Source organism: Sciurus vulgaris, assembly GCF_902686455.1.
Source record: "Sciurus vulgaris genome assembly, chromosome: 11".
NCBI lineage: Eukaryota > Metazoa > Chordata > Mammalia > Rodentia > Sciuridae > Sciurus > Sciurus vulgaris.
In genome coordinates this window covers 685,175-699,203 of record NC_136472.1, presented here as the reverse complement: position 1 = coordinate 699,203, position 14,029 = coordinate 685,175, and the positions used below count along the sequence as shown (strand labels likewise).

General features: G+C 58.4%; 1 protein-coding gene across 1 annotated transcript in view; it reads left to right on the top strand.

The window, feature by feature from the left end:
• Nucleotides 1-14,029, top strand: part of CHID1 (chitinase domain containing 1) — a 36,672-nt gene that overhangs the window by 17,455 nt on the left and 5,188 nt on the right. The window contains 2 exon segments of the mRNA XM_079105642.1: nt 6,353-6,454; nt 7,190-7,345. Coding sequence (XP_078961768.1) covers nt 6,353-6,454; nt 7,190-7,345 — 258 coding nt within the window.

The window sequence follows — 14,029 nt, the reverse complement described above, 5'->3', positions numbered from 1 at the left end:
CAAGGCTAGGGTGGGAAGTGCAGGTGCTGTCACCAGCACTGGCCCCTGGGGGCAGGTGCTTTCAGAGTGGACACATGGTATGGATGGGGGTGACACCATCATCTCCATCACAGTTGGGGACCAGGGTCTCCATAGGGCCACTGTGGGACCTGGCTGCATAGGCAGCATCCAAGGACCAGAAAGGCCTGGTAGCATTGCCAGCAGGGTCTGGTGGTTGAGAGCTGAGCTTGTGTCATCCCTGCTGAGCTGGCCCCAAGGGGGCTGACAGGGACAGACTTGGCTCTCTACTCAAGGTAGAGACACGGAAGTCAGGTAGGTGGGGGCTGAGACCATAGGGACCAAGGGTGGAGGTTTTGAGGAGAAGCTGAGGGAGCTTGGGGAGGGGTTGACTTGAGCCTGTGGCCCTCCTTTCTGTCTGTCTTCTCTCTCCAGCCCTGTACAGCCACAGCCTAGATAGATGTTGCTGTTGGGCAGTGGAAGAGAGGTGTGGACCACAGGGTACAGAGGTTGGCAGCTTGACATCTCAGGGAAGTCCGAGGTAGAATATAGGAGAAGGTGCCGCCCTGGAATGAGGAGGTGACCCTGAGGTTGGCCAGGTTGGCCAGGGGTCCACAGCCCCTTACTGTCTACCTGCAACTGGGGGTGGGGCGAGGCTACAGCTGCTTAGTGCATGCTCAGCACCACCCAAGCACCTTGCCCAGCTTTGGGGCCGAAGGACCTAGTCAGGTCAAAAAGACCTAGTCAGGCCCAGGCCTAGGGTGTCACTGCATCCCTACTCTCTGGAAAGGGGCGGGGTAGTAATGTGGCTGGAGCCTCTGGCAGCACCGAGGCCTGGGGCCGTCCACCCTCAGGCCCTGGAGTACAGAGCACCCCATATTAGCACTAAGTGGATACAGACCAGAGAAGAGAGTACCCAGCTATCTGGGCCGGATACCTGGCACCCAGATGGCGAGCTGGGTACTGGTTGAGAATGAGTGGGCTTTTGCCCTCTGTGCTGCTTCCTGTGTGGGGCCCACCAGGATGGGCCCACTGAGGTTTTTCTGTTTTTCCTCCCTTCTTCCTCAGTTTTCTTCCCCTAGAACATGAGGTTTTTGGCATGAGCAGTGATTTTTGTGTATTGGAAGTCACGATGCATCTGTACTTGTGACTCTCGACTGTGGAGAATCTCTCTTATCCAGTGCTGTGGGCAAAATGGCATAGTGGCCGGGGGATGTGAGGGGAAGGGCATAGTCTCTGCACAGGCCCTGGAAGGCAGAAGGAGGATGCCACATTCCTAGGGACTCTAGGGTCAGGGCCATGGTGGAGTGGCAGGGGGCCTCCCTCACATTGGTGGCTACTATGCTTGGAGGCTGCTTCTGTTTATGCATGGTGTTGACTACCCTCCTGATGTGGGCTGTGGGCTGTTCGGTACCCCTGGCCTGAAGAGCACAGCCATTGAGCCTGTGAGTGACCATGAGCTGGCCTTTGGGAATGCCAGGCCATGACGAGTGCTTTTTCCATGCCAACACCTTGCACGCCAGCACGATCATCCCTTCCTGCCTGGGGACCTTTGTGAGGTGTGCCCTTAGTGGAGACATGGCAGACATTTCCTGGTTTTTGTGCTGTGCTGTGTGTGCTGTTAGGAATCCAACCCTGGGCATGTGACCACTTGCTGAGCCTCAAGTGTTGAAGCCAACTCTGCTGGAGTGCTTGGTGTGGACAAGGCTATGTGGTGGTGGGAAGTGGCCAGGCTGAGCTGTGCACCCACAAGGGGGCCGGACATGACCGTGTCATGGCCATGGCAGGAAACTGCGTGTCTGATAGCAGCATGGGAAGCGATAGGTCCATAATTGCTGGTTTCCTTGGGAAGGACATGAATCCAGCAGAGTGAGGACATGCCAGGAATCATGCTGGCTGCAGTGAGGATCTGAGCAAGAAAGCAGGACCTGCTGTGTTGGAGGGCAGAGCGGCTCTCACAGATTCCATGGGCAGCTGAAGCCTGCAACCCACGTCAAGAATGAAGAGCAGCACTTGCATAAGAGAGGTGGTGACAGCGTGCCCCGACAGCAGCCAGACGCCAGGGGACCCAGACACCCTCCAGGGGCCGTGTGGACACGTCAGGGAGCCATGGCAGGTGGAGGCTCGCCCTGAATGAAGCCCTGGGAAGCAGCAGCTCACACAGCCGGGCACCACGAGTGGCCAGGCTGGGCAGGCCCTGGGGTTTGCTCCCAGGGTCGCGCAGAGCAGAGCAGGGCACACGTGGAGGTGGTCCTTGGCCACTTGCCGTCTGGTGGCCTTCTGCAGCATGTGCACAGATGCACGGAGCCCGTGTGGCACATCGGGCTGTGGCAGGTTCCTGGGGACCTCTGCAGCCAGAGTCCTCTGACACCCCCGGCGTCTGCCTCCGCTCTGCTGCCACAGCAAAGCACCGTGGACAGGGCCGCTTAGACCCAAGGCCCATTTTCTCAGTTCCAGTTGGAAGTCAGATCAGGGTGCCAGCAGGGCTGTGGTCTGGGAGACCCCTTCTTGAGTGCAGATGGCACCTTCTCCAGTCTCTTCTAGTGACACCTTCACAGTGCCCCCATTATTGCCACGCTGAGGCCCCGTCTCCAAATACTCTCCTGTTGAGGGTCAGGGCTTCACATGAAGATGTGGGGACAAACGTCCGGCCAGTGGCGATTCTGTCAGCTCACACTGGAATAAGGCCTCTGAGCGCAGGAGGGGAATCCCTCTGACTGGGAGGAGCCCTGCCCTCTACTGAGGTCCGGACAGGGGCCCACACAGCTCCAGGTCTGCACCCGCCACACCTGGCAGGACAGAAAGGCTGAGGGAAGAGCGCTCTGTGAGCCAAGCTATTTTCCTGTGGCTTCTTGGTCTCTGAGGCTGGTCAGGGGTGGTAGCAGTGCAGAGGGGCTCCAGGCTATGCTGTGGTGTCCAGCCCCTTGCGAGCCTTCCAGAGAGGGGTCCTGGCTTCTGCCAGCTGGGCCCTTCCCCCAAAACCTTGAGCTGTGAGCTGCTGCTACCAGGAGTGGAGCTGGACTCGGCAGAGCATGTGGCTTGGGGACGGGGCAACATGCTGCCCAGAGGGCCAGACCATGGTGGTTGCCTTAGACCACAGGACAGGGACAGCCTTTCCTACTTGAAACCTTCCATCTTTGGTCCTGGTTTGTGTCCCAAGAAAAGCAGCTTCTACAAGGTCGTAGGTACCCACCCATCCCCCAGCTGGGCTTGCTTCCCGGGGGCAGAGCCTCCAGCTGGCTCTCCATTCTCAGGTCTTCAGGGCTCCTCACACCTCTGTGCTCAGCTCCCGTTCCCCACCCTGCCATATTCCGGTGTCTAGTGAGGGTAGACTCTGTGGCAGCCTTGCCCTGGAAAGTGTGAGCCGGAAGGTCAGCTGGCAGTGAATGCAAGATGCTGGAGCTGGCTGGCCCCAGGCACGAGTGTGGTCTCTCGACCTTTCAGGGCAAGCCTGGCCTGCGACTGCAAGTGGGTATGTGAGTGGGTTGAGGGCGCAGGCCCCTGACCTAGAGAGCTTGGCTGATGGCAGGACCCCACTAGGGGATTCGGAAGGCCAGACCGGGGCAGGGCTGGAATTTGCCTAGAGGGCAGTGCCTGGCCTAGCTGCACTAACTGGTCAGTCCTCCTCTGTAGCCCTTGTGGTCTTCTGGCCTCAGGGTGCAGGCTGCCTTCAGCCCAACCATACCAGGGCAGGAGTTCATTCAGGAGTTTCCAGGCTCCCTTGGTCAGATGTAAATGTTGCAGCAGCTTTGTCCTCCCATCTGAAGGGGCCTGTTTGTCTCCATTATGGACGCTTGGGGTGTGGGCAGCACTGCCGTTAGACTGCAGAGACCCACGTGTTGCCTCCTAGCATTGCAGGGGGCTGCCCTGATCCCTGGGGGCTTGGTGGGGTGTGGCTTCTCGACTCAGAGCCTTGCAGCGCTTGGTGGCCCCTGCCTGCCACACGACTCCCACTGCACCTCACTGAGCCTCTAGGTTCCTGCAGTCTCTCAGGGACTGTTCCACCCCTGAGGCCTCAAGGGCCTGGGCAGGACTCAAGGTCTAGGCTCCAAGCAGCCAGCCAGGCCATAGGTGTGTGGGCTGTGGGCACTCACTGAGGGCCTGCAGGGGGCATCCGGCATCCCAGGATCCCCCAGTTCGAGGATGCCTCTCCCTTTCTGTCAGAGAAAAGGGCAGATAAGAATGAAAACACTCTGTCTACCTCAGCACTGACACGCAGCACTGTCAGCTGGCTCCAGGTCTGTCTCTATCCAGAGGTAAGGACGTTCATAGGAAAGCTGAAGGTGCTGCCACTCCCTTGTCCCTGTGCTGTGCTGCCGTGGACTCTGCACTGCAGCACTGGGCGGCAGCGTGCGCTCTTCCCTTCTTATCTCCCCAGCTCACACTTCTCAGTGAGGAGTGGCCCCAGGCCATGACTGGGCACCACCGGATGTTGCTGGGCCAAGCAGGTGGGGCAGCCCCAGGTACACTGGTTGTGGTGATTCTAGGTCAGGAAGGAGCTGATGCCTGAGGGAGGGGCTGCTGTCCAGAGATGGTAGAGGGCCAGGTAGGTGGAGTGGACGTCTGGATGGAGTGTCTGACAGCACCCCTCAGGAGGCAGGTATGCCGTCCACAGCCCCTGGGCCACTTTCTCTGCCACACCCATACAGCATGTGTGCCCAGCCAGCCACCTGCCCTGGCACCCCCTTCTGAGCTAGGCCAGACTCGTTCCCACAGGGCCCTGCCTTGTCCCTGTAAACCAGGCATCTGTGCTTCCTGTTTCCCTGCAGAGGTCCAGTGAAGGCCTTGGCAGCCAGGCAGCTCCAAGTGGGCTTGGTGCTGGTGACCCAGGGGCTTTGGTGCAGAGCTGGGGTAGGCAGTGCCCCTGGTGCCCTGTCTTAGGTGGTCCCAGTCCTCTGCAGTGGTGAGGTCTCTGCCCCAGGCTTCTTGCGGTTCCTACCCCACATCCATTGCTCTCAGCTCGTTCATGACTTGAGTGGCATCCATCATCCCCTGCAGTCTGCTTGTCTGTCTCCTGAGCCACAGCATCCCTGGTGAGGCAAGAGGTGTCCCAGAGGAGGGACATGGCCACGGTAGCCCTTCCTCTGCCCATCCACCTGACCTCTCAGAAATAGTGTGAAGGGTAGAAGTGATCTCCCAAGACACGGTTCCCACCCCTCAGCCATTATTAGAGTGTCCCTTCCAAGGAATAATGAGCCAGTGAAAACAAGCCTGTGTACCCAAGCAGGTGAGCAGGAATACCCTGTGTTTAAGGTGAACAGGGCTCTCAGAGGCAGCCAGGCCTCCCTGTCTCTGCTGCATTGCAGCTGGCTTGGGCTCTGGCTGTTGGCTAGTCTTCTCATTGGTGCTGGGTCCCCTGAAGCTGTATCCTCCTCCTGCCTGGCCCTGCCCAGCTGAGCAGGGAAGAGGTCAGCGACAAAATGCCCCAGATGCTTCAGTGATATGAGGTGGGACTGGGGGACACGCCTGCCGTCATAAGCAGGGATAGGAACTGGTGGATGTTTGTGGGTTCCTGAGTGAGCATCCCACCTGGGGGTAGGTGGGCCTTCACAATGTGGAAGCTTTTCCTGGAGTCAGAGGGCTATTTCTGTGGCTTCGCAGAGGCTGCATACAGCCTGGAGTGTTCTAGGGAATTTGCTTGAGCTGCTGTCCCTTGTGCTGGGGCTGCACCAGGCTTGTGAGCAGGCCACTCTGAGCCCACCCTGGCACCCAGGTTCCCACCATGGGACCCCGTCTGGGACTGGGGATGCCTGGGTTTTGGCTTATGCAGGAACATTGAGCAGCCCAGCATTCTTCACAGAGAAGAGGCATCCTCTTGTCCACTCATGTTGTGAGGGGGACAGAGAACCTGGGGCATGGCTTTGTTTAGGGGCAGATTGACTATGCTGGACCCTTGGGATTGGGAGCAGAATCAGGAGCCAATAGCTGTAATGCATAGCAGATCGTGGTTACAGGGACCTGGGCCCCATGAAGAGGGGTGGATGTCCCTCACTGGCTGGTCCCTATGGGCATCAGAGGCCTTTGTAAAACAGGCTTCGCCCACATGTACCCACTGATGGAATTGTCCTGAAACTCAGCACCTGGAACTGCCCAGCCCCTGCCCTTCTTCCTCCAAGCCCTCCAGAAGCCAGGAGAGCAGGACATCTCTGCTGGTCTCTGACATGTGGCCCTGGCCATGCAGCAGGCCATCTCTGTCATCAAGGGAAACTGACTCCCATATGGCAGGGATGGAGAGGTGTGGACTGGGAGCCCCTATATCCAGCTTGCTCCGACCCTGGCTGGGCCCAGAGAGCAGCTGCGAAGGGGCTGGTGGGCTGTACATGGTAGGCAAGGTGGGTGTGCTTTCTCGTTCCAGGACTGACCAGCTGGGCATGTTTACCCACAAGGAGTTTGAGCAGCTGGCCCCCGTGCTGGATGGCTTCAGCCTCATGACCTACGACTACTCCACGTCGCAGCAGTGAGTGTGGTCTTATGGGGCCAGAGTACAGCCAGGGTTCTGAAGCTGCAGGCCCATATCTGGCCTCCTAGGCAGGCACCTTCCTGCCCACAGGCCCTGCTGCTTATCATGTCCATACTCAGGAGAGGTGACCTGCTGGGGTGGAACTGTCCCCAGGGGCCACAGCATGGCCTTGCTGTTGACTCTGTCCTCAGGCCTTGGCCTGAGCCTACCTGGCTCTTGGAAGATCATGTGAAGCAGCCGTGAGGCACCTCAGAGGCTGTGTCTGCTGAACCCTCCTCCCTGCCCTGGTCTAGGACTGCTGCCTGCCAGGCTGGGCACTGGGAGGCTGCCTTGGGCAGGACACCCACGGGTCCTAGTGGAGGGGCCCAAAGCCACTCTGCTGTGACCCTCTACAGCAGAATCCGTCATTCCTGTTCTTCCCAGTTGGTTTTGTTTGTTTTGTTTGGTACTAGGGATTGAACCCAGGAATTGAACTGAGCTGCATCCCCATCCCTTTTCTTACTTTTTGAGATAGATTTTCGCTAATTTGCCCAGGTGGCCTTGTGCTTGTGATCCTCCCGCCTCAGCCTCCTGAGTTGCTGGGACCCTAGGCCTGCGCCACTGTACCCAGCTTCTTCCCAACTCTTGAGGGTTGTGGGCCACAGGACAGAGGGAGGAGACACTCCAAGTGGACGGGCCTGGCTCGGTGCAGGGCTTCCCGCCTGTGCTGGAACCCTCCCTGTCGCCCTACAGGCCTGGCCCTAACGCACCACTGTCCTGGGTTCGATCCTGTGTCCAGGCCCTGGACCCCAAGTCCAAGTGGCGGAGCAAGATCCTCCTGGGGCTCAACTTCTACGGCATGGACTATGCAGCTTCCAAGGATGCCCGCGAGCCTGTCATTGGGGCCAGGTGAGCTCAGGGCCCTCCTCATCACTTCCAGGACTTCACCAGTGGCCAGTAACCAGGGTGGGGTCTGGTCCCCTTGGGCTCGTGGGCTCTGGGGCTGGTGATATGGGCATCAGCATCCTCATGCCTCCGTTCCCTCCTGGGGTGGCTGCAGCATTGGTGCAGTCGCCTGGGGATACAACCACAGTGCTGCCCCCAAGTGTGCCGACCACTGGCCTTGGGAGTGGAGCGCAGCTGCGGCTGCTGCCGCGTGTGTGACGGGCTCAGGTCTCTGTGACAGGCCTGGCCCGCGCCATGTGGACCAGGACCTGCTCCTTTTCTGTCCCTCTGAGGGTCTTCCGCATCTCTTGCTGTGTGGTTCTGCTGCTGTGGAGCCCACTTCTGTCAGCCCTGGGATCTGTTGCCTCCGCCGCCCTGTGCCTCCCGGTGCTTGTGGCCCCTCGCCACCGTCGAGGCTCAGCGTCTGCTGCTGGGTTCTGAGCCGTGTGGTCCTACGCGTCCCGGTGCTCCTGTACCTGATGTTCCCTGAGCTCGCTGGGTCTGCGCACATGTGCTCTTTATCACACTTGGGAAGTTACCATAGTTTGTTCGGTTCTCTGGACCTCTCTTTGCTGGCCTGCGGGGACAGCCAGTGAATACTTATGTCAGGCTGGTTGGTCCGGCCCACCGTAGCTCCTGAGCATTGTTCCACTTCTGGGTTCTTGTTTTGTTTTGGTCGCTCTTGGATTCTGTGTTTGCTCTGGTCACCCAAGTGCACTGCTGCTGCCTTTGCCCAGCCCAACCTGCCATGTCCCACCCAGAACCTTTGCCCGGCCAACCCTGCCACCAGTCCTGCCCAGAGCTGTTCTTCACCTAACAGGCTGTGGTTCCATTTTACGTCCTCTTAGACTTGCCCATGTAGGATCCAGTTATTGTAACAACTGATGTCAATCTGCTGTTCCTGACTTTGGGTTGTTTTGGTCAGTGTCCGTGGTGGCCTTCTCCGTGGTCAGGGGGCCTTTGCTGCAGCCCTGTAGACTGGTGTTGGATTGGACAGCAGGTGTTGCAGGTCTTGCCTGTGGGAGTTGGGTGTTCGGATGTCACTGTGACTCTTGGTGTTTGTACTGGGAGCACTTTGCTGGTCGGGTGTCCTGTGACTCTTGGTGTTTATTCTGGGAGCACTTTGCTGGTCGGGTGTCCTGTGACTCTTGGTGTTTGTACTGGGAGCACTTTGCTGGTCGGGTGTCCTGTGAGTCTTGGTGTTTGTTCTGGGAGCACTTTGCTGGTCGGGTGTCCTGTGAGTCTTGGTGTTTGTTCTGGGAGCACTTTGCTGGTCGGGTGTCCTGTGACTCTTGGTGTTTGTACTGGGAGCACTTTGCTGGTCAGGTGTCCTGTGACTCTTGGTGTTTGTTCTGGGAGCACTTTGCTGGTCGGGTGTCCTGTGACTCTTGGTGTTTGTTCTGGGAGCACTTTGCTGGTCGGGTGTCCTGTGACTCTTGGTGTTTGTTCTGGGAGCACTTTGCTGGTCGGGTGTCCTGTGAGTCTTGGTGTTTGTTCTGGGAGCACTTTGCTGGTCGGGTGTCCTGTGACTCTTGGTGTTTGTACTGGGAGCACTTTGCTGGTCGGGTGTCCTGTGACTCTTGGTGTTTGTACTGGGAGCACTTTGCTGGTTGGGTGTCCCTGTGACTCTTGGTGTTTGTTCTGGGAGCACTTTGCTGGTCGGGTGTCCTGTGACTCTTGGTGTTTATTCTGGGAGCACTTTGCTGGTTGGGTGTCCCTGTGACTCTTGGTGTTTGTTCTGGGAGCACTTTGCTGGTCAGGTGTCCTGTGACTCTTGGTGTTTGTACTGGGAGCACTTTGCTGGTCGGGTGTCCTGTGACTCTTGGTGTTTGTACTGGGAGCACTTTGCTGGTCAGGTGTCCTGTGACTCTTGGTGTTTGTACTGGGAGCACTTTGCTGGTTGGGTGTCCCTGTGACTCTTGGTGTTTGTTCTGGGAGCACTTTGCTGGTCGGGTGTCCTGTGACTCTTGGTGTTTGTTCTGGGAGCACTTTGCTGGTTGGGTGTCCCTGTGACTCTTGGTGTTTGTACTGGGAGCACTTTGCTGGTCGGGTGTCCTGTGACTCTTGGTGTTTGTACTGGGAGCACTTTGCTGGTCAGGTATCCCCGTGACTCTTGGTGTTTATTCTGGGAGCACTTTGCTGGAACTCCTTCCAGCCGCCCACGTTCCGAGGGGCTCTTTCCCTGGGGATGGTGTCTGGGCACAGAGCTGGTATCACTGCTTGCTGAGCTCAGCCACCGTTTTATGTGGATCTGCAGGCTCCAGGCCCGCTCTGTGAGGGAAGGACACGTCTTACCTGTGGTAGCTGAGCAGAGGCCAGGCTGTTACCCAGCCTTGGATGCTGAGGTCCTCTCTTGCCCTTGCTGTGTGTTTTCCTCCAGGTGGTCCCTGGGTCAGCCACTGGCAGGACTCACACTTCTGGGGTGGTGCCGCTCTACAGTGTCCTGCTCCTGCTCTGAGGAGGAGTGCTTTTAGGGCCAGCACCACCTGCACTCGGCCCTCCTCTGCTGGTCCTTCCATGGTGGGCTGTCAGGGTAGGTTGTGCTCCAGGGTAGCGATGAGAAGGGGTGGTCCCACTGCAGGGCTTGCTCCCCTTCCACACCCACACTTCCCTGTGTCCATGGGTTGATAGGATCGGGGTCCAGCACAGGTCTGAGCTGATGGTCATTCTCCTGACTGCTGACATGTACTCTGTATCACTGAACCTGGCCAGACTCTGTAGGCAGAGTAGATAGGGGCGCTGGCTGAGAATGGCCTGGGCAGATGGCACTGGTGATGGGAGGCGGGGCAGCAGCCTAAGGCCCGGTGGCCCACCACCTGCCTTTTCCGCAGGATGGGAAGAGGTCATCCTCATAGCTGTGACCTGTGCTGGAAGACATGGGTCTGCTGCACGTTGAGGGCTCCTCCCACTCCTCCCAGGACACCTCTGGGACAGGCTGGTGCTGTGGACCCCTGTCTCCCTCTGTCTGCCTTCTGACCAGTGCTGCTCTGTGCCTGTGCCAGGCCATGGCATCTTCAGGAAGCCCAGCCAGGACACCTGCTGTATGGGCCCTCCTCCTGCTGGGGAGAGAGCATTAGCCAGCACAGACATCCTCCCTGGGGCAGCCACCAGCTAGCGGCTTCCTGGGCCTGCCAGACCCCTCCGTGGGTGGGGCTTTGAAAGGGAGGCAAGGGTGGCCTCTAGTTGCCCTCTGTGCATGTCCACTTGGGCTGGCATTGCTCGTTCCACTTGGTTAGTGTTCTCCTCCTCTGGAGTCTGGGGTCCAGGTGCTGCAGGCTGGCTCCTCCCAAGTGCTGGCTTGCAGGCAGCATCTCTTCCCTGTGTCCTCATGGGGTCCTCTGCCAGTTTGCCCTGCTGGCCTCTCCTTTTTCATTTTGATGGTACCGGGGGCCAAGCCCAGGCCTTGCTCCCCCTAAGCTCACACCACTGAGCTGTACCCAGCCAGATTTCTTCTTCAAGGACTGCCCTATTGGATCAGGATCCATTCTAATGGCCTCCTTGTAACTTAATCACCTCTTTAAAGGTTGTCTTTCCAACCGTGGATATATCCTGAGGTAGGAGTAACCTCACACTCTAGTGTGTGAACTTGGGGACACACACTCATCCCGAAATGCCATCTGAGGATGAACAGATGATCCAGGGAGCATGGCCCAGCAGGAGCTGCTGGAGGGGGTCGTTGTAGCCATCTCATGCCAGCTGACATGATACGCAGGGCACCCAGTCTGCACAGATCACAGAAGGCATCGGTGGTCTCCTGGACAGTGCCTGCCCTTGATTGTTCTGAGAAGGGCTGGGGGCTTTGGAGGTTCAGAAATCCTGATTACTGGGGTGCACGCTGAGTGTGGGGTATGCAGGCCTGTGTGCCACGTGCGTGTGCACATACACAAGGACTGCCCTCAAGACTCCTGGCTTTGTGGGGGTTGGGAAGGAGGGCCTGCCTCCCAGTCTTCACCCCAACCCGAAGTGCCCCTCACTAATGACCCCTGGGCCTGGGTGGTGCAGAGGTTGGGCTGGACTTGGGCCCGCTCACGGGGAGCAGGTGGGCTGGGAGACTGTCAAAGGACTCTGCCTGCCCACCCTCACCTTGGTCAGGCAGCAGCACCTTGGCCAGCTCAGCAAGGTGCCTCCCACAAGTCTGGGATAAATGACCAGCCCAGGAGATTTGTCCACGTGTCCTCCTGTGACCACAGTGCCAGGCAGAGTGCTGAAGCTGCCCAGCCGTGACTTCCCTGAGGGGCATGTGGGAGGAGAGGGTGTGTCCCCACCTGTCCTGGCCTGTGCATCGGTCCTGCAGCAGAGGGGCTTAGGGGACACAGGTGGGATGGCAGGCACTGCTGCCTGCAGGCATGGGGACCTGGCCACCGCCAGAGCCTGTTGTAGGGGTTTTCTGCGCACTGCTGGGGCCCTCTAAGTGCATGCCCCAGGGCCTCAGGATATTCTTCCTGACCCCACCTTGGGCTCTCACCACCAACACCCTTGCGCACGCCTTGTCCCACTTATCCTTCTCAGCCCCCATGGTCCTGCTCCAGCCTGGTGACCTCCCTGTTAGCAGCTCAGCAGCATCAGGGACTCCCTGGCCCTGTAGTGCACAGGTCAGACAGGACTCCCATCCTGGGGAGTCCTGCAGGATCCTCTCTCCAGCCCCTGAAGCTGGGCTTACTCACCCTCGCTTTTCTGGAGCAGCTGCATGTCTTGGCACTTCTGCCTGCTCGTGCCCTAGCTCTGGTGACTGACATGGGTTACATCAGCTCAGAGCTGCCCCTCTCCCTCTGTCCTCTCCTGCTGCTGGCACCAAGACCCTGTTCCTCAGTGAAGTCCCCTGTCCATTGCAGCTCTCCCTGCAGCCCAGGCAGAGCAGGGAGACATCTTTAGCCCACCCTGCTCCTTGCATGGCCATGTACTGCCCAGCAACACTGCTCGCCAGGCCCCCATCCAGGCATCGACTTTCCCAGAGTGGAGTGCCTGTCATCCCACCTCTGTCACCTCCCTTCAAGATGTTTGCGAACCAGGCATGGAGGCACACACCTGTAATCCCAGCAGCTCAGGAGGCTGGGGCAGGAGGATGGCAAGTTCAAAGCCAATCTCAACTACTTAGCAAGGCCTAAGCAAGTTAGTAAGATCCTTTCTCTAGACAAATTATAAAAAGGATGAGCTGGGGATATAGCTCAGTTGATAGAGTGCTTGCCTCACATGCACAAGGCCCTGGGTTCAATCCCCAGCGCCCCCCCAAATATATATATATATGTATATATGTAAATATGTAAATATAAATAAAGGACTGGGGAGGGGCTGGGGCTCAGTGGTAGAACACTCACCTAGCATGAGTGAGGCACTGGGTTCAGTTCTCAGCACTACATATAAATACATAAAAATAAAGGTCCATCAACAACTAAAAAAAGTACTGGGAATGTGGTTCAGTGGTTAACACCCCTGGTTCAGGCCCTGGTGGGGTGGAGTCTTCAAGGCAGATAGCAGGTCAGGTCTGTTGCACGAGACCCTATTCCTACCATGGGGACTCAGTGCATCTGGGTGTTCCTTCTTCCCATTCTTGTTGGTCTTTGACTCTGAGAGTATTCAACCGTAAAAGTCTAGGACATGTGACAGACTCCAGCTGCCACCCCGGAGCTCCCCCGCCTGGTCCCGCATGCTGGAGCATGTCAGCCTGCCTGGTTCCTGGGTCTCTGTACAGCCTACTTACCGCGTCCTCCCAAAGCCGTTGACGTGGATGAAAGGCCCTCCACACCCTTCCCCTCAGTGTCCGCAGCGGGTGTCCTGGGCTCAGTTGACCTTCTCTAACCAGACGGGTGACAGACGTGAGTCAGGCCCATCATCACGGGTCTTGGTCCTCTGTAGCAGGACAGTGAGCCATGGGGTTTCCACCTGGGACATTGCTCGACTCCACACTTCAGGCCTGAGGAGCCCACGGAGAAGGACCTGGCTTCTGCTAAGAAGAGCTTAGGCCTGAGGAGTTGTTTAAACCTGTGACACCAAGGGCACCTGGCCCGAGGTCTTGCCGTCACAGGGTGAGCTTGGGGACGTGGCTGTCATTGGCCCCGTCTTCCTGTAAAAAGGCCTGGGCCTGCACATGGGCACGGTTTCAGCTGTGCCCACCAGTGGCTGTGGGCCGGCTCTGGAGTCCCGTGCTCACTTCTACGCCCAGACAGGTCCTGGCTGAGGGTGGGCATCCTCGGGCCCACCCTGCGGGCTCAGGTAGTGGTCACCCACTGGAGTCACTCTGCCCACAGGCCTGCATGAGGCCTGGCTCTTGTCAACAGGATTCACAGTGACCCCAGTGCCAGCCTCAGCTGTGTGTGGACAGTTGTCTGGAGTTTGTAACCTGGCTGGCTGCTCTGTGCCCTGGTCTCCAGCTCTGGTTGGGCGCAGCAGGCCATGCACCCCTGTGTACCCCCAAGCAGCCAGACCCGCCCTGCCTGGCCTTCCCAGAAGGGGTAAGCAGTGCTGCTGCTGCTGTGTCCTTGGGATGTGCTGCCCCTTGTGGGCTGCCCACCTACAGTGGACTGCTGAGACTCGTGTGTGGAACAGGCATGCAGGTAGGGCCCTGCTAGCAACTAAGGCTTCCAGGGACCTGGGCCATAGGTTGCAGCCTCCCACAGTGGGCAGGAGCTCTCCCTCTTGGGCCAAAATCCT